The sequence below is a fragment of the Pseudophryne corroboree genome, chromosome 11 (assembly GCF_028390025.1).
Source record: "Pseudophryne corroboree isolate aPseCor3 chromosome 11, aPseCor3.hap2, whole genome shotgun sequence".
Classification (NCBI taxonomy): domain Eukaryota; kingdom Metazoa; phylum Chordata; class Amphibia; order Anura; family Myobatrachidae; genus Pseudophryne; species Pseudophryne corroboree.
The window spans coordinates 40,829,866-40,857,072 of record NC_086454.1 but is presented as its reverse complement, the minus strand read 5'-3'; the positions used below and the strand labels follow the sequence as shown (position 1 = coordinate 40,857,072).

Sequence of the window (27,207 nt, the reverse complement as noted above, 5' to 3'; positions counted from 1 at the left end):
CCCATAGCAGCTGCACTGCCTGCACCTATGGTAGCTACACCCTGTATATAACACATGTAACTGTGACAGGGTAGGTGGCCCCTCTCAGCTCTAGGCCCCATAGCAGCTGCACTGCCTGCACCTATGGTAGCTACACCCTGTATATAACACATGTAACTGTGACAGGGAAGGTGGCCCCTCTCAGCTCTGGGCCCCATAGCAGCTGCACTCCCTGCACCTATGGTAGCTACACCTTGTATATAACACATGTAACTGTGACAGGGAAGGTGGCCCCTCTCAGCTCTGGGCCCCATAGCAGCTGCACTCCCTGCACCTATGGTAGCTTCGCCCTTGGATCCAATGTAACCTTCATATGTCTCACCTTGTCAGTTACGTCCAGCCCATAGGTTCTGTCATTGAGGAACGAACCAACAACACTGCTCTGACGCATCAGGATCCCTAAATAATAATGAATTATAATTTACTTGTATCCATCTAGATAACCAGTCCTATTAAGTGCGCTTGTCACCAATATGATAATTAAATTCTAATACAATTAGCTTAGATATAAACTAAAAAAAAATATATATATAAACTGTTACTCCAATCCTGGACCAGCAAATAATACCCCTTTTCCACCTCAGCCCGGGTCGCAGCCGGGAGCCTGACACGGGTGCTACCCAGCTGCGGCCCGTGCTCAGACCCCTTTCCCACTGCGCTCACCAACCCGGCATATTGCCGGGTTGGTGACGCTGCTAGTGACGCGGCAGGGGCGGCGCTGGGAGATCACATGATTTCCCAGCGCCGCCCTTCCATACAGTGTAAACGGGAGCCGTGTCGCATCGACACGGCTTCCGTTTACACTACACAGCTTACCAGGTTGAACACGCGTTCAAACCGGCAAGCTACCCGGGTAGGATTACCGGATCACTTGATCCGGGAATTTGCAGGGGGGGCCGTTTCCACTAGAAAAAAACACGGGTAAATGCGCGCCCCCGCACATTTACCCGTGTTTTTAGAGCTGGTGGAAAAGGGGTATAAAGAGTTCTGTGTATAGGGATAGGCACACAGGAGGAGCGTGTGCTTATCAGTGCACAGGGAATACATTATTAACTTCAAACTGTGTCACTGACATAATAATCCTTATCTAGACGGATGTGGAACACGCTCTCTCCACATTGTCCCATATCTTCATCTCTAGGAAAATATGAACGAGCAGCCACTCATGTAGTAAATGAAACCAGTTTCTATTACAGATAGACTAAAACCTTGTACGTTTTCCTGGAAATTCTGAGGAAAGATGGCCACCCACACCCAGATAAGCGTATTAGTTATTATGGCTAATAACGCAGTTTAACTTTATCACTGTGGGTGAGATGTATCAAAGCTTGGAGAGAGATCAAGTGGACAGAGATAAAGTACCAACTAATCAGCTCCTAACTGCCAAGTTACAGACTGTTTGAAAAATGACAGGAGCTGGTTGGTTGGTACTTTAGCTCTCTCCAAGTGTTGATACTATGGGGTCTATGAACCACTCCTTGGAGAGAGATAAAGTGAGGGAAATAAATTACCAGCCAGTCAGTTCTTACCTGCCATGTTACAGGGTGTGTTTGAAAGAAAAAAAAAACAGTTAGGAGCTGGTTGGTTGGTTGGTACTTTATATTCGTCCACTTTATCTCTCTCAAAGGCTTAGTAAATAGGCCCAAATGTATTAAGCCTTAAGTAGAGATAAAGTGGAGATGGTTAGCGAGTGATAAATGACCAGCCAACCAGCTCCTCTCATTTGTCAAACACACGGGTAAATTTACTAAGATGGGAGTTCTGTTTAAGATGGGATGTTGCCCATAGCAACCAATCAGATTCCAGGTTTTATCTTCTAGAAGGTGCTAGATAAATGAGAAGTAGAATCTGATTGGTTGCTATGGACAACATCCCATCTTAATTAGAACTCCCATCTTAGTAAATTTAACCCACAGTCTGTGATATGACAGTTAGTCGCTGATTGGCTGGTAATTTATCACTCTGTTTATGTCTCCACTTTATCTCTTGTTAAGGCTTAATACATTTGATAGACCCTTGTGCTGTAATAACTGCACTATCCGCGTTCCCCTGTATTTGTATTTGCATCCATTTATCGCATAGAAGCTATTGATTACATATTAGTAGTTCATTTCTGGGGTTGCACTTATTGCCTGAGCTATATCTCCTAAGATTTAACATGACTTAGAAAGACCTATATTTTTTTTTTTTTTTTAATAAACGTGTTATGTACTGAGTTACCCGAAACCTATCTTGTATAAAATGGCTCCCGTCACGAAAAGGTTAATATAATACCATACCTTACTACATAATTGTATGTCAGTAACATATAAGTAACTGCTGTAATTAGAAATGTAAAATTCCACATTTTTTTGTTATTTCAACATGAGGTTGTCAGACGCCATCTTTACTGCACCAGCGTAAGTCCTGTTGTTAATGATGAAATAGTGCACATCCAGATACTAGAAAGCCTAACCAAAAAGTAACACAAACAGAAAACACAATTCCAGTACATGTTCATGAGAAAAGCGGATCTTAGTTCTGTGGTCTGTCATTAATGATCAGGTTAAGGTACGAGGAGCGTGGCCGGGCTTCTCCTGTGGTCTGTGTAATTAATGCTCAGGTGAAGGTATGAGGAGTGTGGCCTGGCTTCTCTTGTGGTCTGTGTAATTAATGATCAGGTTAAGGTATGAGGAGCGTGGACAGGCTTCTCCTGTGGTCTATGTAATTAATCATGAGGTGGAGATATGAGGAGTGTGGCCTGGCTTCTCTTGTGGTCTGTGTCATTAATCATCAGGTTAAGGTAAGAGGAGCGTGGACGGGCTTCTCCTGTGGTCTATGTAATTAATCATGAGGTGGAGATATGAGGAGTGTGGCCTGGCTTCTCTTGTGGTCTGTGTAATTAATGCTTAGGTGAAGGTATGAGGAGTGTGGCCGGGCTTCTCTTGTGGTCTGTGTAATTAATGCTTAGGTTGAGGTATGTGGAGAGTGTCCAGACTTCTCCTGTGGTCTGTGTAATTAATGCTCAGGTGAAGGTATGAGGAGTGTGGCAGGGCTTCTCCTGTGGTCTATGTTACTAATGATCAGGTGAAGGTATGAGGAGTGTGGCCATGCTTCTCCTGTGGTCTGTGTAATTAATGCTCAGGTGAGGGTATGAGGAGTGTGGCCGGGCTTCTCTTGTGGTCTGTGTAATTAATGCTCAGGTGAAGGTATGTGGAGTGTGGCCAGACTTCTCCTGTGGTCTGTGTAATTAATGTTCAGGTGGAGGTATGTGGAGTGTGGCAGGGCTTCTTTTGTGGTCTGTGTAATTAATGCTCAGGTGAGGGTATGAGGAGTGCGGCTGGGCTTCTCCTGTGAAAAAAAAATCACTTGGCCCTTATCAGCCTTGTGTGCCACCCCTAGGCACGTGCCCAGCAGGGGGAAATCCGCCACTGGTGGCAGGGCTTCTCCTGTGGTCTGTGTAATTAATGATGATGTGAAGGTATAAGGAGCATTAACAGGCTTCTTCTGCGTTCTATGTCATTAATGCTCAGGTGAAGGTATGTGGAGTATGGACGGGCTTCCCCTGTAGTCTGTTTCATTAATGCTCAGGTGAAGGTATAAGGAGCGTTGCCAGGCTTCTGCTATGGTCTATGTAATTAATGTTCTGGTGAAGGTATGAGGAGTGTGGCCTGGCTTATCCTGCAGTCTGTGTTAATAATGATCAGGTGAACGTATGAGGAGTATTGCCAGGCTTCTGCTATGGTCTGTGTCATTAATGCTCGGTTGAAGGTATGTGGAGTGTTGTTGGGCATCTACTATGGTCTGTGTGATTAATGCTTAAGAAGGTGAAGGTATGAGGCATGTGGTTGGGTTTCTTCTGTGGGCCGTGTAATCAATGATCCGATGAAGGCATGAAGTGTGTGGCTGGGCTTCTACTGTTGTCCATATAGCTAATGATCAGGTGAAGGTATAAGACGCATGGCCGTGCATCTCCTATGGCCCATGTCAATAATCATTAGGTGACAGTATGAGGAGCATGGCCAGGCTTCCCCTGTGGTCCATGTAATTAGTAATCAGGTAAAGGCATGAGGAGTGTACCTGGGCTTCTCCTGTTGTCTATGGAATTAATGTTCCGGTGAAGATATGAGGAGCATGGCTGGGCTTCTCCTGTAGTCTGTATAATTAATGATCAGGTGAAGGTATGTGGAGTGTGGCAGGGTTTCTCCTGTGGTCTGTGTAATTAGTGCTCAGGTGAAGGTATAAGGAGTGTACCTGGGCTTCTGCTGTGATCTATGTAATTAATGTTTCGGTGAAAGTATAAGGAGTGTGGCCAGCTTCCCCTGGGTGTTCAGGTGAAGGTATGTGGAGTGTAACCGGGTTTCTCTTGTGGTCTGTGTCATTAATGATCAGGTGAAGGTATGTGGAGTGTGGCCGGGTTTCTCCTGTGGTCTGTGTAATTAGTGCTCAGGTGAAGGTATAAGGAGTGTACCTGGGCTTCTCCTGTGGTCTATGTAATTAATGTTTCGGTGAAAGTATAAGGAGTGTGGCCAGCTTCTCCTGGGTGTTCAGGTGAAGGTATGTGGAGTGTAACCGGGTTTCTCTTGTGGTCTGTGTCATTAATGATCAGGTGAAGGTATGTGGAGTGTGGCCGGGTTTCTCCTGTGGTCTGAGTAATTAGTGCTCAGGTGAAGGTATGAGGAGCATGGCTGGGCTTCTCCTGTAGTCTGTATAATTAATGATCAGGTGAAGGTATGTGGAGTGTGGCAGGGTTTCTCCTGTGGTCTGTGTAATTAGTGCTCAGGTGAAGGTAAAAGGAGTGTACCTGGGCTTCTCCTGTGTTCTATGTAATTAATGTTTCGGTGAAAGTATAAGGCGTGTGGCCAGCTTCTCCTGGGTGTTCAGGTGAAGATATGTGGAGTGTAACCGGGTTTCTCTTGTGGTCTGTGTCATTAATGATCAGGTGAAGGTATGTGGAGTGTGGCCGGATTTCTCCTGTGGTCTGTGTAATTAGTGCTCAGGTGAAGGTATGAGGAGCATGGCTGGGCTTCTCCTGTAGTCTGTATAATTAATGATCAGGTGAAGGTATGTGGAGTGTGGCAGGGTTTCTCCTGTGGTCTGTGTAATTAGTGCTCAGGTGGAGGTATGTGGAGAGTGGCCGGGCTTCTCTTGTGGTCTGTGTAATAAATACTCAGGTGAATGTATGAGGCATGTGGTCAGGTTTCTACTGTTGTTCATGTAAACGATCAGGTGAAGGTATATAGGAGCGTACCTGTGTTTCTCCTGTGGTCTATGTAATTAATGTTCTGGTGAAGGTATGTGGAGTATGGCCAGGCTTCTCTTGTGGTCTATGTATTTAATGATCAGGTATGTGGAGTGTGGCCAGGCTTCTCATTTGGTCTGTGTAATTAATGCTCAGGTGAAGGTATGAGACATGTGGTCAGGCTTCTACTGTTGTTCATGTAAACGATCAGGTGAAGGTATATAGGAGTGTACCTGTGTTTCTCCTGTGGTCTATGTAATTAATGTTCTGGTGAAGGTATGTGGAGTATGGCCAGGCTTCTCTTGTGGTCTGTGTAATAATGATCAGGTATGTGGAGTGTGGCCGGGCTTCTCCTCTGGTCTGTGTAATTAATGCTCAGGTGAAGATATGAGGCATGTGGTCAGGCTTCTACTGTTGTTCATGTAAACGATCAGGTGAAGGTATATAGGAGTGTACCTGTGTTTCTCCTGTGGTCTATGTAATTAATGTTCTGGTGAAGGTATGAGGAGTGTGGCCGGCTTCTCCTGTGGTCTCTGTAATTAATCATCAGGTGAAGGTATGAGGAGCGTGGCCAGCTTTTCCTGTGGTCTGTTATTAATGATCATGTGAAGGTGTAAGGAAAGTGGCCAGGCCTCTCCTGTGGTCCATGTAATTAATCATCAGGTGAAGAATAGAGGCACAGAAACATCATCTAACTTTTCTTCTTCTCTCTTTTCTAGAAAGTCTCTGGAGTTTGAGGATGCCTCCAGTGTCCAGTCCTTAGGCTCACCCTCACCAGTAGAGAATGGTACTGAGAAAAAGCACCGCTCCAGTTCTAAAAGCACTTTAGAGGAGAACGCCTATGAAGACATTGTGGGTAGGAAGATCAACTTCACTCATTATTCTATTGTATAATACCGATCTTCAGCCTCATGTGATAACAAAGAGGCCTCAGTAATAAGACGCAGGTCATTAGGGATAACCCACAGGCCGTACTGTCCGGTTCCATGTTTGCCTGGAGCTTAGCCAAACAACAGGAACCAGAGGAGCAATGCAGATTCAGCCGATGGTGTCAGTCCATTGTCTGAGCCAAACACGAAGTGAGAGCATGTTAATTACTCATGTAACATAGAAACCCCAGTGAGGGCCTGTATTGAAAACACATTGTCTGGTCAGCAGTTGTCGAGCTTTATAAATAATAAGCTTTGGCTTCATATCAAGAGTTATTTTTATAAAGCAGAGCAGGAGACGCAGAGGAGATATCTCTCCTCTGACTGCCGTCTGAGTCCTCTGGATGGTCCTGGTGTTTATCCTCCCAGTGTACTGGATAAACCATCCTCTGTCTCGCTGATTGCAATCTTACTCTCCTGTATACTTGTAATCAGATTTTAATATTCATTGCTTAGTGATGTTAGTGCTCTGGGCTTTTACTCTATCAGTTTACGAATCTCCCAGCTTTTATTTGTTGCAGACATGAAAAATAACTTTTCAAACTTTGCTTTGAGAAGAGCCCTACTAAGATCACATCTCGGAGATGGAAGGAAACTAATCAGATCTTGAAACTGCTGTTTATTCTCCGTCGTCCATAATTGTTTTTGTTAAATATCCCATACAGGTTATATAAACAGAACTTTTTATCTCCCTAACATCCAGACGTCCCCCCGATCCCTGCTCCCTTGTGACAACCTCAAGCATTGCTTCTGAGCAGGGGCGGATTGGGAACAAAAAGCGGCCCTGGAAAAATTTGTACTAGTGGCCCCACATGGGCAGCACCAGAGGTGTAAGGTCTAGCCATGGGCCATGGCAGCAGCACCCTCCCCCCAAGACTTTCAAGATAGTGGGGATGTCCAGCATCAAGGGGGAAGTTAAAAAGAAATAAAATTAAATGTTATGAGCACATTATATGATACACCTTTAGAATTTAGGAAACTATATAATTCTTTAGAAAGATATATTTTCTTGCTTATTACATCAACCGTATCCCAATCACTATTCACTCAATCTTATATGTCAGCCAAGCAGGCAGACAGAGCATACACTAGATCATCTGCAATCACAGGCTAAGTGGCAAAGTCATTTTCATATATGCAAATTATTTTGCATCTTATTCATTATGTCTATAAATAGGACCATGTGTCCTCAAACAAAACAGGCCCCACGGGTGCGTTGGCCCATCGGGGATCTTCCCTGTAAGCCCTATGGCCAATCCGCCGCTGCTTCTGAGTCTCATCATTGCACTTTGTTTACGTGTCTCTAAATGTGCTACAGAAGTCTGGACCCAAGAGCCCACTTTAGAGATGGACACTGTGAGCATCGTTGCAGCGTCCAGAGACACAGCAGCGATACTCAAACATTCTAATGCAACAGGAGGCATCTACAGGAAAAACACACCTCCTGCATGCAGCGCTGATCCGTGCTCTGCGTCTGAAACGCGACGTTAGAGGTTTGCAGCCCTCGGCCATTGGTGTAAGCCTCCGCTTACTCAAACTGACCGGCGGAGCTGTTTAGCCGAGGCCAGGAAGTCTGCGTCTGAAGACACGGTCCCTGGGGGCTTGGCATGCCTACAAAACGGTGGCCTCTGTTTTGTAGAATGGTCCCCTTTGCTGCCTCCACTCCATCCCCAAACGCTGCAGCATGTCAATCTTGCTGCGGCTTTTGGGGGACTACGAGCGATCTTGCAGAAGGAGACCGCCACATGCACAGCAACAATCGGACATGTACGCAAACCATTGGGTGTGCATATATATATAATGATTTCCTGAGGCCAAAGTGGAGACTATTCTGGACAAAAAGCAAAAATTTAACGCTTCTTCCTAAGAAGCCTCATGATAACTGTGTCTCTTCACAGACCTACAAACAAACCCTCATGTCACTATTTCCCTATAAAAGGGAAGCAGAGGTTTGGGGGAACCTGAAAAATAAAGGTTATTTCTGTTACACTCTAAACCATTCCAGTCCTTATCCACTGGAACACTTCAATGGCCATCACCTTTCTGGATGCCCACTGATAAGAACTTGTGAAACGCGTCACTTGGCATGTGGCAGACGAGGCAGCTTCTATCCTGGCTATTTAGTATTCTATGGACAGAAAAACAGAAGTGGCATTGGCTATTGTAAGCCAATCAGTGGTTGCGTTCATTAAATCATCGATACGATTGGTCAGGAAGTAGTGTGATGTCATCACTCAGACAAGTGACCTCAGAGGGTACAGCATGGCTGCCTGCAGAGAAATGTAATTTATATTAAACTTCCAGAAGTCAGAGGGGAGCGAAAGCCTAGATATGTAGAACAGCCACTGCATTTTCCATTCTTAAAAAATAATGGATTCCAGATCTTTCTTCCCAATGGTATTAACAGACCAATGTGCTTAATAATAATAACCTCTTGTTATTTACATGTACTGAGAGTAGGGCAGATGCTTCCATTCTTGCTGAGCACTGTATAGAGGATACTACGATAGTTCTGTCTGGTAGGGGTCCACGTGTGCGGTCACCACACCGGTAATACAACATATCTTGTTATCAAGATGATTATGCTCCATTACTGAGATTTAGATTAGAAACGTATCATTTATAACTTCTTCCACATCTGCACAAATAAACTGCATCCAGGGTCACGGTGAGGTCATCTGCGGACACCCGTTTCATGCTCACACATACAATGCACTAATGTGGGAGGAATTTCCCATAGGACTCATTCCAATTTTTCCCCCTGGAAATTGGTTTACTAAAACGTCACAGCACTGAGGGCATGGGTTCAATTCTCAGTGTGTGGAGTCTGTATATTTTCCCTCTTCTCAGTGGCACAGAGAGGGAGGGGAGTGGGTAAAAATTACCCGGGCCCGGGCTGCAGAAGGAGCCAATTTCCCCCCTACCCCCAGCAGTATATCTGTCCCGCTGTACTGTCGCCAGCATCGGTGGCACCATCTTCCCGGAGATCTCTTCGGGCACCGCACATTCTGACACTGTGCCAGAGTCTTTGGTCTCTAGTGGCCAGCGTCATCTTCCCAAATATCACTGGGAAGATGGTGCTGGCTGGGGAGGAGGGGCTCACTACCTGTTCAAATAAGGTAGGAAGTGGGTGACCTCCACCGCACCCCCCTGCCCCCTAAAACTAAACTGGTAAAATTGCACTCCCCCCTTTACGGACCCGCAATTATTTTAGTATATAATTTAATACTCCCATTTTTAAGCCAAGTTCCCACTTTTACCTTTACCATAAAATCTGTTCTGTTAGCGCCGTTTGAAAATCATATTTGAATTATTTGCTTTGTTCTTTGAATAGTTTTTTTTTTTTTGGGGGGGGGGGACGTGAACACTTTTCACACAGACATTTAAAAAAAATGTTTTTTTAAATATATTTTTACAGGGTTTTTATTTTTTTGCCAAGTGAAACTGAAAGCCCAAATTTGTCTACTCCGCTCACACATGGCTCAGTGCAATAGTAAATTAACCCTTACCACTGCTGGCTATAATAGCGCAAACATTTTGCCTCTGGAGTGGAGCACATGAGAAATACAATAGGCCCCTTAGTTACATACTTTTGCAGTATAACTTTCACACTGGCCCCAGTTCTTAATCTGTCTCATACACCAGTTATATCAGGGTCTCTCCTCCTCAGCACCATCTTACCCCTTTAGCTAGATTGGGGACAGTATAGCCCCTACTGAGTACACACTACCATATAGGGGCATATATTTCTGTTATTATAACCCTGTGTAGTTTTATCATATATAACAGTAACAATAAGATTTTACTTACCGATAAATCTATTTCTCATAGTCCGTAGTGGATGCTGGGGACTCCGTCAGGACCATGGGGATTAGCGGCTCCGCAGGAGACAGGGCACAAAAGCAAGCTTTTAGGATCACATGGTGTGTACTGGCTCCTCCCCCTATGACCCTCCTCCAAGCCTCAGTTAGGTACTGTGCCCGGACGAGCGTACACAATAAGGAAGGATCTTGAATCCCGGGTAAGACTCATACCAGCCACACCAATCACACCGTACAACTTGTGATTTGAACCCAGTTAACAGTATGATAACAATGAAGTAGCCTCTAAAAAAGATGGCTCACAACAATAATAACCCGATTTTTTTGTAACAATAACTATGTACAAGTAATGCAGACAATCCGCACTTGGGATGGGCGCCCAGCATCCACTACGGACTATGAGAAATAGATTTATCGGTAAGTAAAATCTTATTTTCTCTAACGTCCTAGTGGATGCTGGGGACTCCGTCAGGACCATGGGGATTATACCAAAGCTCCCAAACGGGCGGGAGAGTGCGGATGACTCTGCAGCACCGAATGAGAGAACTCCAGGTCCTCCTCAGCCAGGGTATCAAATTTGTAGAATTTAGCAAACGTGTTTGCCCCTGACCAAGTAGCTGCTCGGCAAAGTTGTAAAGCCGAGACCCCTCGGGCAGCCGCCCAAGATGAGCCCACCTTCCTTGTGGAATGGGCATTTACAGATTTTGGCTGTGGCAGGCCTGCCACAGAATGTGCAAGCTGAATTGTACTACAAATCCAACGAGCAATAGTCTGCTTAGAAGCAGGAGCACCCAGCTTTTTGGGTGCCTACAATATAAACAGCAAGTCAGACTTTCTGACTCCAGCCGTCCTGGAATTATATATATATATATATATATATATATATATATATATATATATATATATATTTTCAGGGCCCTGACAACGTCTAGCAACTTGGAGTCCTCCAAGTCCCTAGTAGCCGCAGGCACCACAATAGGTTGTTTCAGGTGAAACGCTGACACCACCTTAGGAAGAAACTGGGGACGAGTCCGCAGTTCTGCCCTGTCCGAATGGAAAATCAAATATGGGCTTTTGTAAGACAAAGCCGCCAATTTTGACAATCGCCTGGCCGAGGCCAGGGCCAACAGCATGGTCACTTTCCATGTGAGATATTTCAAATCCACAGATTTGAGTGGTTCAAACCAATATGATTTGAGGAATCCCAACACTACGTTGAGATCCCACGGTGCCACTGGAGGCACACAAGGGCTGTATATGCAATACTCCCTTGACAAACGTCTGGACTTCAGGAACTGAAGCCAATTCTTTCTGGAAGAAAATCTATAGGGCCGAAACTTGAACCTTAATGGACCCCAATTTGAGGCTCATAGACACTCCTGTTTGCAGGAAGTGCAGAAATCGACCTAGTTGAAATTTTTTCGTGGGGCCTTCCTGGCCTCACCCACGCAACATATTTTTACCACATGTGGTGATAACGTTGTGCGGTCACCTCCTTCCTGGCTTTGACCAGGGTAGGTATGACCTCTTCCGGAATGCCTTTTCCCTTAGGATCCGGCGTTCAAACCGCCATGCCGTCAAACGCAGTCGCGGTAAGTCTTGGAACAGACAAGGTCCCTGCTGGAGCAGGTCCTTTCTTAAAGGCCGATGCCACGGTTCCTCTTGGAACAGACATGGTACTTGCTGAAAGCAAATCCCTTCTTAGCTCCCGAGGCCATTAGTCCTCTGTGAGCATCTCTTGAAGTTCCGGTTACCAAGTCCCTCTTGGCCAATCCGGAGCCACGAGTATAGTTCTTACTCCTCTATGTCTTATAATTCTCAATACCTTGGTTATGAGAAGCAGAGAAGGGAACACATACACCGACTGTTACACCCACGGTGTTACCAGGACGTCCACAGCTATCGCCTGAAGGTCTCGTGACCTGGCGCAATACCTGTCCCATTTTTTTTGTTCGGGCGGGACGCCATCATGTCCACCTTTGGTCTTTCCCAACGGTTCACAATCATGCGGAAAACTTCCCGATGAAGTTCCCACTCTCCCGGGTGGAGGTCGTGCCTGCTGAGGAAGTCTGCTTCCCAGTCGTCCACTCCCGGAATGAACACTGCTGACAGTGCGATCACATGATTTTCCGCCTAGCGAAAAATCCTTGCAGTTTTGCCACTGCCCTCCTGCTTCTTGTGCCGCCCTTTCTGTTTACGTGGGCGACTGCCGTGATGTTATCCCACTGGATCAATACCGGCTGACCTTGAAGCAGAGGTCTTGCTAAGCTTAGAGCATTATAAATTTGCTCTTAGCTCCAGTATATTTATGTGGAGAGAATTCTCCAGACTTGATCACACTCCTTGTGTGACTGCTCCCCAGCCTCTCAGGCTGGCCTCCGTGGTCACGAGCATCCAATCCTGAATGCCGAATCTGCGGCCCTCTAGAAGATGAGCACTCTGTAATCACCACAGGAGAGACACCCTTGTCCTTGGATATAGGGTTATCCGCTGATGCATCTGAAGATGCGATCCGGACCATTTGTCCAGCAGATCCCACTGAAGAGTTCTTGCGTGAAATCTGCCGAATGGAAGCGCTTCGTAATAAGCCACCATTTTTACCAGGACTCTTGTGCAATGATGCACTGACACATTTCCTGGTTTTAGGAGGATCCCGATTAGCTCGGATAACTCCCTGGCTTTCTCCTCTGGGAGAAACACCTTTTTCTGGACTGTGTCCAGAATCATCCCTAGGACCAGCAGACGTGTCGTCGGAACAACTGCGGTTTTGGAATATTTTAGAATCCACCCGTGCTGTCGTAGAACTACTTGAGATAGTGCTACTCCGACCTCCAACTGTTCTCTGGACCTTGTTCTTATCAGGAGGTCGTCCATTTTCTTTGAAGACGAATCCTCCTTTCGGTCATTACCTTGGTAAGGACCCGGGGTGCCTTGGACAATCCAACGGCATCGTCTTGAAACTGATAGTGACAGTTCTGTACCACGAACCTGTGGTACCCTTGGTGAGAAAAGGCAAATTTTGGGACATGGAGGTAAGCATCCCTGATGTCCCGGGACACCATATAGTCCCCTTGTTCTTTGCTATCACTGCTCTGAGTGACTCCATCTGGATTTGAACCCTTGTAAGTGTTCAAATTTTTCAGATTTAGAATAGGTCTCACCTAGCCTTCAGTACCACCATATAGTGTGGAGTAATACCCCTTTCCTTGTTGTCGGAGGGGTAAATTTATTATCACCTGCTGGGAATACAGCTTGTGAATTGTTTTCAATACTGCCTCCCTGTCGGAGGGAGACATTGGTAGAGCAGACTACAGGAACCTGCGAGGGGGGAAACCTCTCGACATTCCAATCTGTACCCCTTGGATACTACTTGTAGGATCCAGGGGTCCTGTACGGTCCCAGCGTCATGCTGAGAACTTGGTAGAAGCGGTGGAGGGCTTCTGTTCCTGGGAATGGGCTGCCTGCTGCAGTCTTCTTCCCTTTCCTCTATCCCTGGGCAGATATGACTCTTATAGGGACGAAAGGACTGAGGCTGAAAAGACGGTGTCTTTTTCTGCAGAGATGTGACTTAGGGTAAAAAACGGTGGATTTTCCAGCAGTTGCCCTGGCCACCAGGTCCCATGGACCGACCCCAAATAACTCCTCCCCTTTATACGGCAATACATCTTTGTGCCGTTTGGAATCTGCATCACCTGACCACTGTCGTGTCCATAAACATCTTCTTGCAGATATGGACATCGCATTTACTCTTGATGCCAGAGTGCAAATATCCCTCTGCGCATCTCGCATATATAGAAATGCATCCTTTAAATGCTCTATAGTCAATAAAATACTGTCCCTGTCCAAGGTATCAATATTTTTAGTCAGGGAATCCGACCAAGCCACCTCAGCTCTGCACATCCAGGCTGAGGCGATCGCTGGTCGCAGTATAACACCAGCATGTGTGTGTATACTTTTTAGGATATTTTTTTAGCCTCCTATCAGCTGGCTCCTTAAGTACGGCCCTATCCGTAGATGGTACCGCCACTTGTTCTGATAAGCGTGTGAGCGCCTTATCCACCCTGAGGGGTGTTTCCCACAGCGCCTTAACTTCTGGCGGGAAAGGGTATACCGCCAATAATTTTCTATCGGGGGAAACCCACGCATCATCACACACTTCATTTAATTTATCTGATTCAGGAAAAACTACAGGTAGTTTTTTCACCTCACACATAATACCCTTTTTTGTGGTACTTGGAGTATCAGAAATATGTAACACCTCCTTCATTGCCCTTAACGTGTGGCCCTAAAAGAAAATACGTTTGTTTCTTCACCGTCGACACTGAAATCAGTGTCCGTGTCTGGGTCTGTGTCGACCGACTGAGGTAAATGGGCATTTTACAGCCCCTGACGGTGTTTGAGACGCCTGGACAGATACTAATTTGTTCGCCGGCCCTCTCATGTCGTCAACCGGCTTGCAGCGTGTTGACATTGTCACGTAATTTCCATAAATAAGCCATCCATTCCGGTGTCGACTCCCTAGAGAGTGACATCACCATTACAGGCAATTTGCTCCGCCTCCTCACCAATATTTTCCTCATACATGTCGACACACACGTACCGACATACAGCACACACATAGGGAATGCTCTGATAGAGGACAGGACCCACTAGCCCTTTGGGGAGACAGAGGGAGAGTTTGCCAGCACACACCAAAACGCTATAATTATCCAGGGACAACCTTTATATAAGTGTTCCTCCCTTATAGCATTTTAATATATATACATATCGCCAAATCAGTGCCCCCCCCTCTCTGTTTTAACCCTGTTTCTGTAGTGCAGTGCAGGGGAGAGCATGGGAGCCTTCCCACCAGCCTTTCTGTGAGGGAAAATGGCGCTGTGTGCTGAGGAGAATAGGCCCCGCCCCCTTTTCGGCGGGCTTCTTCTCCAGAGTTTTAGATATCTGGCAGGGGTTAAATACATCCATATAGCCTCAAGGGCTATATGTGATGTATTTTTCGCCATACAGGTATTATACATTGCTGCCCAGGGCGCCCCCCCCCCAGCGCCCTGCACCCTCCGTGACCGCTGTGTGAAGTGTGCTGACAACAATGGCGCACAGCTGCAGTGCTGTGCGCTACCTGATGAAGACTGAGAGTCTTCTGCCGCCTGGTTCCGGACCTCTTCATCTTCAGCGTCTGCAAGGGGGGTCGGCGGCGCGGCTCCGGGACGAACCCCAGGGCGAGCCCTGTGTTCCGACTCCCTCTGGAGCTATGTCCAGTAGCCTAAGAAGCCAATCCATCCTGCACGCAGGTGAGTTGAAAATCTCTCCCCTAAGTCCCTCGATGCAGTGAGCCTGTTGCCAGCAGGACTCACTGAAAATAAAGAACCTAAAAACTTTTTCTAAGTAACTCTTTAAGAGAGCCACCTAGATTGCACCCTTCTCGGCCGGGCACAAAAACCTAACTGAGGCTTGGAGGAGGGTCATAGGGGGAGGAGCCAGTACACACCATGTGATCCTAAAAGCTTGCTTTTGTGCCCTGTCTCCTGCGGAGCCGCTATTCCCCATGGTCCTGACGGAGTCCCCAGCATCCACTAGGACGTTAGAGAAAATGTGTGTACTTCAGTATTGTTGTTCTGGTCACAGCTTTACAGTCCAGCTCTATGGGTAACGTTTAGGAACCTGTGTGAGATCTGGGTCTCCTTGCCCAGGATACTTGGCTGTGTGGGAGAGATTTGTCCTGGGAACTGGGTAGGAGACGCACAGTACTAAGAAACCAGATCTATTTGTGGGAATATAATATAGTTCTCGTAGAGCTGGCTGCATAACTCCGCTCACATGGTCCAGAAAGCAAAAGTTTTCATCTCGCCTTCAAGAGGGAATAATAAATGCTCTGTCTGATGTACTATCTGGTCAGCTTTATCATTATAGATCCAGGTGATCTGTAGCCTGAGCTTAGGTTGGTTGAGTTGTTTTTCTGTTTTGTTACATCACATAAATCCTTGAGAGAGATAATACCAACCAATCAGCGTCTAACTTTCTAGCACAGCTTGTAAATTGTCTGGCACTTTATCTCGTCATCACTTTATCCGCCTCCAAACTTTGATAAAACTCCCGCTGTATAAGAATATGGGCATATTTGGACACCATCTTCATCCCCGTCTTTTACAATTTCTGCCATGGAGATGAATGAGCGGAGCACAGACACACTGCCATAGATGACTGAGTGGAGCGTAGACACTGCTATAGACATGACTGAGTGGAGCGTCGACACACTGCCATAGAGATGACTGAGTAGAGCTTAGACACACTGCCATAGAGATGAGTGAGTGGAGCATAGACACACTACCATAGAGATGACTGCGTAGAGCGTAGACACACTACCATAGAGATGACTGAGGGGAGCGTAGACACTGCCATAGAGATGAGTGAGTGGAGCATAGACACACTGCCATAGAGATGAGTGAGTGGAGCATAGACACACTACCATAGAGATGACTGAGGGGAGCGTAGACACACTGCCATAGAGATGACTGAGGGGAGCGTAGACACACTGCCATAGAGATGAGTGAGTGGAGCTCAGACACACTGCCATAGAGATGAGTGAGTGGAGCACAGACACACTACCATAGAGATGACTGAGGGGAGCGTAGACACTACCATAGAGATGAGTGAGTGGAGCATAGACACACTGCCATAGAGATGAGTGAGTGGAGCACAGACACACTGCCATAGAGATGACTGAGTGGAGTGTAGACACACTGCCATAGAGATGAGTGAGTGGAGTGTAGACACACTGCCATAGAGATGATTGAGTGGAGTGTAGACACACTGCCATAGAGATGAGTGAGTGGAGCATAGACACACTGCCATAGAGATGACTGAGTGGAGCACAGACACACTGCCATAGAGGTGAGTGAGTGGAGCATAGACACACTGCCATAGAGATGACTGAGTGGAGTGTAGACACACTGCCATAGAGATGAGTGAGTGGAGTGTAGACACACTGCCATAGAGATGATTGAGTGGAGTGTAGACACACTGCCATAGAGATGAGTGAGTGGAGCATAGACACACTGCCATAGAGATGACTGAGTGGAGCATAGACACACTGCCATAGAGATGACTGAGTGGAGTGTAGACACACTGCCATAGAGATGAGTGAGTGGAGTGTAGACACACTGCCATAGAGATGAGTGAGTGGAGTGTAGACACACTGCCATAGAGATGAGTGAGTGGAGCATAGACACACTGCCATAGAGATGAGTGAGTGGAGCATAGACACACTGCCATAGAGATGAGTGAGTGGAGCGTAGACACACTGCCATAGAGATGAGTGAGTGGAGCATAGACACACTGCCATAGAGATGACTGAGTGGAGCACAGACACCCTACCATAGAGATGAGTGAGTGGAGCATAGACACACTGCCATAGAGATGAGTGAGTGGAGCACAGACACACTGCCATAGAGATGAGTGAGTGGAGCATAGACACACTGCCATAGAGATGATTGAGTGGAGTGTAGACACACTGCCATAGAGATGATTGAGTGGAGTGTAGACACACTGCCATAGAGATGATTGAGTGGAGTGTAGACACACTGCCATAGAGATGATTGAGTGGAGTGTAGACACACTGCCATAGAGATGAGTGAGTGGAGCATAGACACACTGCCATAGAGATGACTGAGTGGAGCATAGACACACTGCCATAGAGATGACTGAGTGGAGTGTAGACACACTGCCATAGAGATGAGTGAGTGGAGTGTAGACACACTGCCATAGAGATGAGTGAGTGGAGTGTAGACACACTGCCATAGAGATGACTGAGTGGAGTGTAGACACACTGCCATGGAGATGACTGAGTGGAGTGTAGACACACTGCCATGGAGATGACTGAGTGGAGTGTAGACACACTGCCATAGAGATGATTGAGTGGAGTGTAGACACACTGCCATAGAGATGAGTGAGTGGAGCATAGACACACTGCCATAGAGATGACTGAGTGGAGCATAGTCACACTGCTATAGACATGACTGAGTGGAGCATAGACACACTGCCATAGAGATGAGTGAGTGGAGCGTAGACACACTGCCATAGAGATGAGTGAGTGGAGCACAGACACCCTACCATAGAGATGAGTGAGTGGAGCACAGACACACTGCCATAGAGATGAGTGAGTGGAGCACAGACACACTGCCATAGAGATGAGTGAGTGGAGCATAGACACACTGCCATAGAGATGAGTGAGTGGAGTGTAGACACACTGCCATAGAGATGAGTGAGTGGAGTGTAGACACACTGCCATAGAGATGATTGAGTGGAGTGTAGACACACTGCCATAGAGATGAGTGAGTGGAGCATAGACACACTGCCATAGAGATGACTGAGTGGAGCATAGATACACTGCCATAGAGATGACTGAGTGGAGCGTAGACACACTGCCATAGAGATGATTGAGTGGAGTGTAGACACACTGCCATAGAGATGACTGAGTGGAGCATAGACACACTGCCATAGAGATGAGTGAGTGGAGTGTAGACACACTGCCATAGAGATGAGTGAGTGGAGCATAGACACACTGCCATAGAGATGACTGAGTGGAGCACAGACACCCTACCATAGAGATGAGTGAGTGGAGCATAGACACACTGCCATAGAGATGAGTGAGTGGAGCACAGACACACTGCCATAGAGATGAGTGAGTGGAGCATAGACACACTGCCATAGAGATGACTGAGTGGAGTGTAGACACACTGCCATAGAGATGAGTGAGTGGAGTGTAGACACACTGCCATAGAGATGATTGAGTGGAGTGTAGACACACTGCCATAGAGATGAGTGAGTGGAGCGTAGACACACTGCCATAGAGATGACTGAGTGGAGCATAGACACACTGCCATAGAGATGACTGAGTGGAGTGTAGACACACTGCCATAGAGATGAGTGAGTGGAGTGTAGACACACTGCCATAGAGATGAGTGAGTGGAGTGTAGACACACTGCCATAGAGATGAGTGAGTGGAGTGTAGACACACTGCCATAGAGATGACTGAGTGGAGTGTAGACACACTGCCATGGAGATGACTGAGTGGAGTGTAGACACACTGCCATGGAGATGACTGAGTGGAGTGTAGACACACTGCCATGGAGATGACTGAGTGGAGTGTAGACACACTGCCATGGAGATGAATGAGCGGAGCGTAGACACACTGCCATAGAGATGACTGAGTAGAGCTTAGACACACTGCCATAGATGACTGAGTGGAGCGTAGACACTGCTATAGACATGACTGAGTGGAGCATAGACACACTGCCATAGAGATGACTGAGTGGAGCGTAGACACACTGCCATGGAGATCAGTGAATGGAGCTCAGACACACTACCATAGAGATGAGTGAGTGGAGCGTAGACACACTGCCATAGAGATGACTGAGTGGAGTGTAGACACACTGCCATGGAGATGACTGAGTGGAGTGTAGACACACTGCCATGGAGATGACTGAGTGGAGTGTAGACACACTGCCATGGAGATGAATGAGCGGAGCGTAGACACACTGCCATAGAGATGACTGAGTAGAGCTTAGACACACTGCCATAGATGACTGAGTGGAGCGTAGACACTGCTATAGACATGACTGAGTGGAGCATAGACACACTGCCATAGAGATGACTGAGTGGAGCGTAGACACACTGCCATGGAGATCAGTGAATGGAGCTCAGACACACTACCATAGAGATGAGTGAGTGGAGCGTAGACACACTGCCATAGAGATGACTGAGTGGAGCACAGGCACACTGCCATAGAGATGAGTGAGTGGAGCACAGACACCCTACCATAGAGATGAGTGAGTGGAGCATAGACACACTGCCATAGAGATGACTGAGTGGAGTGTAGACACACTGCCATAGAGATGAGTGAGTGGAGTGTAGACACACTGCCATAGAGATGAGTGAGTGGAGTGTAGACACACTGCCATAGAGATGACTGAGTGGAGTGTAGACACACTGCCATGGAGATGACTGAGTGGAGTGTAGACACACTGCCATGGAGATGACTGAGTGGAGTGTAGACACACTGCCATGGAGATGACTGAGTGGAGTGTAGACACACTGCCATGGAGATGACTGAGTGGAGTGTAGACACACTGCCATGGAGATGACTGAGTGGAGTGTAGACACACTGCCATGGAGATGACTGAGTGGAGTGTAGACACACTGCCATGGAGATGACTGAGTGGAGTGTAGACACACTGCCATGGAGATGACTGAGTGGAGTGTAGACACACTGCCATGGAGATGACTGAATGGAGCGTAGACACACTGCCATGCAGATGACTGAGTAGAGAGTAGACACACTACCATAGAGATAACTGAGGGGAGCGTAGACACGCTGCAATAGAGATTAATGAGTGGAGCTCAGACACACTGCCATAGAGATAACTGAGTGGGGGATGTAGTCAGGATCCCGGCGATCAAAATACAGACGCCGGGATCCCGACCTTCAGAATGCCGGCAACACCGCCACAGCTATTCTCACTCCTGGGTGTCCACTACACCCATGGAGTGGGAATAAAACCTGTGGCTTCATTGCACTCGCCCCCCTGCTGGCATTCTGGAGGTCGGGATCCCGGTGTCGGTATTGTGACCACCGGGATCCCATACCCAACCCCTGAGTGGAGCATAGACACACTGCCATAGAGATGAGTGAGTGGAGCACAGACACACTACCATAGAGATGAGTGAGTGGAGCATAGACACACTGCCATAGAGATGAGTGAGTGGAGCATAGACACAGTACCATAGAGATGACTGAGTAGAGCGTAGACACACTGCCATAGAGATGAGTGAGTGGAGCGTAGACACACTGCCATAGAGATGAGTGAGTGGAGCATAGACACACTACTATAGAGATGAATGAGTGGAGCGAAGACACACTGCCATAGAGATGACTGAGTGGAGCGTAGACACACTGCCATAGAGATGACTGAGTGGAATGGTAGACACACTGCCATAGAGATGAGTGAGTGGAGCACAGACACACTACCAAAGAGATGAGTGAGTGGAGCGTAAACACACTGCCATAGAGATGACTGAGTGGAATGGTAGACACACTGCCATAGAGATGAGTGAGTGGAGCACAGACACACTGCCGTAGAGATGAGTGAGTGGAGCACAGACACACTGCCAAAGAGATGAGTGAGTGGAGCGTAGACACACTGCCATAGAGATGAGTGAGTGGAGCATAGACACACTACCATAGAGATGACTGCGTAGAGCGTAGACACACTACCATAGAGATGACTGAGGGGAGCGTAGACACTACCATAGAAATGAGTGAGTGGAGCACAGACACACTGCCATAGAGATGAGTGAGTGGAGCACAGACACACTGCCAAAGAGATGAGTGAGTGGAGCGTAGACACACTGCCATAGAGATGAGTGAGTGGAGCATAGACACACTACCATAGAGATGACTGCGTAGAGCGTAGACACACTACCATAGAGATGACTGAGGGGAGCGTAGACACTACCATAGAGATGAGTGAGTAGAGCATAGACACACTGCCATAGAGATGAGTGAGTGAAGCGTAGACACACTGCCATAGAGATGAGTGAGTGGAGCATAGACACACTGCCATAGAGATGAGTGAGTGGAAAACAGACACACTACCATAGAGATGAATGAGTGGAGCGTAGACACACTGCCATAGAAATGAGTGAGTGGAGCACAGACACACTGCCATAGAGATGAGTGAGTGGAGCATAGACACACTACCATAGAGATGACTGAGGGGAGCGTAGACACTACCATAGAGATGACTGAGTGGAGCTTAGACATGCATGGGTTTTGCTGTTAGTGTGATCTGCTTCGGCTGTCATAGGCTAGTTCTGGTGGCGCCTCATACTGTTCATCCCTGTGCAGTGGCTGCAACAGTTAGTATTTTATTGTACATAAAAATACCTCTGCCTCATCATAAGCTTACAGAGTATCATATACCTTATACAAACTACATAGCTTAGAATTCTCACAAATTGCGTTTTTTGCTTGAGCATTTTACGCATTTGTGTTTGGATGCAAAATGCGCTACGTGAGGCCATATGTGAGCAGAGGAAAGTGTCTTATCAGTAATTTCATATATCTATCCCAAACTGTCAGAATGTCGCTGAGATGCAATAAATGTGTCTTTATCTCCTCTGTGGGCCTGTCAGGATCTCCGGGGAACGTCAGATGCTCGACACATTCTTGGCAACAGTTCGCAACTGCAGCCGCCGTCCATAGTAACAAACTATATCCATATGTACCCTGTAACTGCGGCCAAAAAGTAATTGTGTCTTGTCTTGTATTAGCTAGTAGCAAGAAGCTATTAAGCATTTCAGAAAGTGCAACCGTCATAGTGGTGGCCCTATACACGTACACACGTTCCCTCTCCTACAGACATCTGACGGGATGTTTGACACCAACCGAGGCCGCGATTCACAGACCGTTCTCTGAGAACTTGAACCTAGGCCGAGAAGAGGGGAATTATTTACATTAAATGGCTTACTTTCTCTGGTATTATTACGCCTGGGATGGTGCAGTAGTTACCAGTGATTGTTGCGGTCCAAATAAAAAAAGGCCTTTAATTGAATTCCCAGAAAAACACATTGGACAAAAAAAAAATTTGGGGTACAAAAAGTCTTCGGCCACAATTGAATAACCCCCATAGTGTAAAACAGTTGTTCCTGCACGGGTGTTGCAGACTATCAAACCTCTAAATGCACTGGCTGGAAATTCAGATATACGTGCGGCCATTGTATATTAGAGTAGCTCATCTGTAAATTTAACCTGTTGGCTGTTTGATCTTAAATGGCTACGGTTTCTAAAATAATATTTAAAAAAAATTAATTTTTTTTTTTTTGTATTGGAACATAACTGTCCGCAGCAGCCCTTTACTGAGGACGCCTCCTGCCACTTTTGCATATTTTTGTACAGCAGCTGCATCCAAAGATACCATACGAACTGACCTGAAGCAGTATAGTTCTTGCTTCTATTTTATATATGTATAAATATATATATATATATATATATATATATATATATATATATATATATATATATATATATATATATATATATTCAGCATTTTGGGGAACGTGCCCAGCGCTCTTAGGGGGCCATTCCGACCTGATTGCACGCTGCTGTTTTTCGCAGCGCAGCGATCAGGTCACTACGGCGCATGCATATACACCGCAATGCGCAGGCGCGTCGTACTGGTACAAAGCGGATCGTTGCTGAGCGATGGATTTAACGAAGAATCCATTCGCACGGCCGATCGCAAGGAGATTGATAGGAAGAAGGCGTTTCTGGGTGGCAGCTGACCGTTTTCTGGGAGTGTTTTTGGAAAAACACAGGCGTGTCCAGGCGTTTGCAGGGCGGGTGACTGACGTCAATTCCGGGACCTGACAGGCTGTAAGTGATCGCAGTGGCTGAGTAAGTTCAGAGCTACTCAGAAATTGCACAAAAACTTTTTGCAGAGCTCGGCTGCACAAGCGATCGCACACTTGCTATACTAAAATACACTCCCCCATAGGCAGCGACTATCTGATCGCACGGCTGCAAAAAACTGCTACCGTGCGATCAACTCGGAATGACCCCCTTAGAGCAGTTGGACAGCATCCGTCTTACATCTCTGCTTTGTATAGATGCGCACGCCATTTATTCAGGGATTACTCGCTGCTTTGCAGTGCAGAGCAGCAGGTGATCAAAGCTCTCCCAACCTCCCCCCTGCCCGCAGGACACTGCAACCCGTGAGTAAGACAACGCGACAGTGTCCAAATAGCCAGACTGTCCCGCTGGAATCAGGACGAGTGCACAAATGTTAGATAGCGTTATTTATACACTGCAATTCAGTTTGAACACACCCCACCCAAATCTAACTCTCTCTGCACATGTTACATCTGCCCCACCTGCAGTGCAGCATGGTTTTGCCCAGTTGCTTGCTTTTTTTTGCTTTACTTACAAAGATGAATCAGGCCCAGAGATTCAGAAGCGGTTACTTATCTTCATATTGAGCCTGACGACCGTCTCAGCTTTCAGCAGTTTCCGGTTTGTTTACTACGCAGTACTTGGCAGCTAGGTGGCCTGGTACGTAGGTGGGTGATCTGCCAGACCTCACACTGGGAGCATATCTCTGTGTACATATTACGCCATGTGTTGCCTTGGCACATACAGTGACTTCTGCAGTCCCACATGGCTGGAATGTCACATTTCTGTCACTTGTGTGTGAAGAACCCCAGAGACTTCTCCTCTGGGAACGCTATTATCCAGAACACCCACTTCCTCTGATGCATGCGGAGTGGAACAGTTGCGTATTTTGTTGCATAAGGTTGTAACAGAAGGGCCCATCAAGATCAACGTGTCACAAATATCTCAGCCACAGAAAGGCAAAACAGAACCCTTGTGGACCTGATGCAGAGCAAAATCGCATACTGATGCAACTATTGGCGGCCGCCTGTCTGCGAGTTTATGTAAGTGGCGCTATAAATCACTCAACTACGTAAATATCTGCATTGTGTGTGACACTAAATCAGGCCCTGTGACGGATTCAAGCTCCCCCACCATTAGCATAGTAGGAAACAGGGCTCTATGAATGCTGCAGTACGCTGGGGGCGTGGTTGCACCATAGTGGGCGTGGCTAGCACTTCTGAACTACTAAGCTGCCACCAAGCAATGCCGGGGTACTTTCCGTCAATTGCAGGAAACAATCAACGGCTAACCACTGATGGTGTAAACCATTGATGGGCGTTACTAGTGGGAACACGTGATTGCAGTAGGCCAGAGAAGAAGGGTGGGGCTAGCGATATCTGCTGGGATTTCCATCATTGATGTCAGACCTCCTCCAGTGATGGCAAAATCATCGATCGCAAACCATCGGTTGCTAAACAATGACGGACGATGGCCATCCCTACCCCTCCTAAAAAACACTATTGACCTAGAGGTATTGACCTAGAGGTACTTGCCTCCTGTACGTGTGCAAGGAATATTCCTCCCAACTTCCATCAAATCACTACTGTCTCACCAAAAATTGGGACCGTTTGGAGGTATGTCATTTCGCGTCAAAGGGTGCAGGGGTTACTTCCTCCTTTCTCCCAAAATGGCATTCTGGGAAATTCTCTTGAAAAGCACCACTGAGGACCAGATTTATTACCAGAGGATCCGCTAATGGTCCCACTCCATAATGTCACACGGTGGACTGACTGAAACAAGAAAACATTGCAAAATAACATTATTTTCCTCCTAATGTCTCAATGGCAACCCCCAATCTCTTTACTCTGGGTTTATGGCCTTATGCCCGTATCTAGCACTGGCTTTGGAGCAATGGAAAACAATCAGGCAGCCCGTATGATTGGAGCGCCGTAGATGATAGATTTAGCCTGTGCACTATATTATAGTCTTATAGCGATATAATGTTTTTATCACACGCGTCTGTGATACGTTACGTTTAACTTAGGAACGTACTTGGCTCTTTGCAATTTGTCCAAATCAGGTTTATTATATCTAATAAAGAATCTCTCTCTCTCTCCAACCACATATATCTGACACGGCTATACAGGACGGTAGCTCCGCAAGAGTTAACAGGCTCTTATTTAAATATAAAACATAATTTGTCACTGACTAGATGGCACTCCTTGGGAAAGACATCTTTGCTCCCTCTCACAAAGAGCCCCATCCAGAGAACGCTACCCAGCTGGTGGACCTCAGGAGCGAGTCTCGTGAATTCTTTTTGTCTGTGTGTGTTAGGGATAAGAAGAGAGGGGATGGAGGGCTGTGGACAGTTTGCCAGATTCCAGCTGCAGATGGGGGAATGAGTCACGCAGGAATCTGAGGAGATTTTGTGCTGAGCGTTTGTTCACTTCGCATGATTCTGTTTTTCTAAACCCCGGTCTGTTTTTTCTTCTCTCTCTCAAAACAAAAGGCGAATCCGCCAAAGAAAACCCCTACGAAGATGTGGACCTGAAAGCTCGAAACTTGGGCCGCAAGTCCCAGCTGACACCGGACAGTTCGACGGAACCGTCAAACAGGATGTGGAGGACTCCAGACAGGAAGTACACAACTCCAACCCAGGTGCGTAACTCCTTACACGTCTGACCCAGGCTGCAAAACATGGCGGCCGCCAATTACACCTGTTGGGAACAGACATCATTCTATTGTCGCACAAGTAGAAGTGCACAATATAGACTGCTAATATATAGTGTATGTACAAAATGCTGCAATAGTGCCATGTGTCCCTAATATCCAGTTACAATTCCACGTTTTAAGGATTTGTCTCTGGATGGGTTTTTTTTTCCTGGAAAGATCCCTACTCTTTTTTTTTTTTTTTTTTTTTTAAATGTGAACTACTGTGTGCAGGGAATATCGCCCCAGGATTCCATTTTATGTCCAGCATCTTATGTTCTGATAGCTTTGGTATCAGTTACAACTGGACAGCCATGTCTCTCCTTCTATGTGCTGGATATACTGTTATAATCAGTGTTCATTCTTACTTGGAAATGTTTTGCTCCTTACAGACAATAATATGCTGGTCATTGTTGGGTATATCATAAAGGTCACTGCATGCAATAATATGCTGGTCATTGCTGAGAATAACATGATGGTGACTGCAGGCAGTAATATGCTGGTCATTGCTGAGCATACCATTATATGGTGACTGCAGGCAGTACTATGCTGGTCATTGCTGAGTATAACATTATATGGTGATTGCAGGCAGTAATATGCTGGTCATTGCTGAGTATAACATTATATGGCGACTGCAGGCAGTAATATGCTGGACATTGCTGAGTATTACATTATATGGTGACTGCAGGCAGTAATATGCTGGTCATTGCTGAGTATAGCATTATATGGTGACTGCAGGCAGTAATATGCTGGTCATTGCTGAGTATAACATTATATGGTGACTGCAGGCAGTAATATGCTGGACATTGCTGAGTATAACATTATATGGTGACTGCAGGCAGTAATATGCTGGTCATTGCTGAGTATACCATTATATGGTGACTGCAGGCAGTAATATGCTGGTCATTGCTGAGTATAACATGATGGTGACTGCAGGCAGTAATATGCTGGTCATTGCTGAGCATACCATTATATGGTGACTGCAGGCAGTACTATGCTGGTCATTGCTGAGTATAACATTATATGGTGATTGCAGGCAGTAATATGCTGGTCATTGCT

At 46.5% G+C, this 27,207-nt stretch overlaps 1 protein-coding gene across 7 annotated transcripts in view; it reads left to right on the top strand.

Annotated features, from left to right (window-relative positions):
* DENND2B (DENN domain containing 2B) overlaps positions 1–27,207 on the top strand; it is a 421,742-nt gene that overhangs the window by 306,437 nt on the left and 88,098 nt on the right. For all 7 annotated transcript variants that reach the window (XM_063944050.1, XM_063944049.1, XM_063944052.1 and 4 more), the window contains 2 exons: positions 5,980–6,116; positions 25,949–26,097. In XM_063944050.1, the coding sequence (XP_063800120.1) occupies positions 5,980–6,116; positions 25,949–26,097 (286 nt within the window). The remainder of the gene's footprint in view (positions 1–5,979; positions 6,117–25,948; positions 26,098–27,207) is intronic.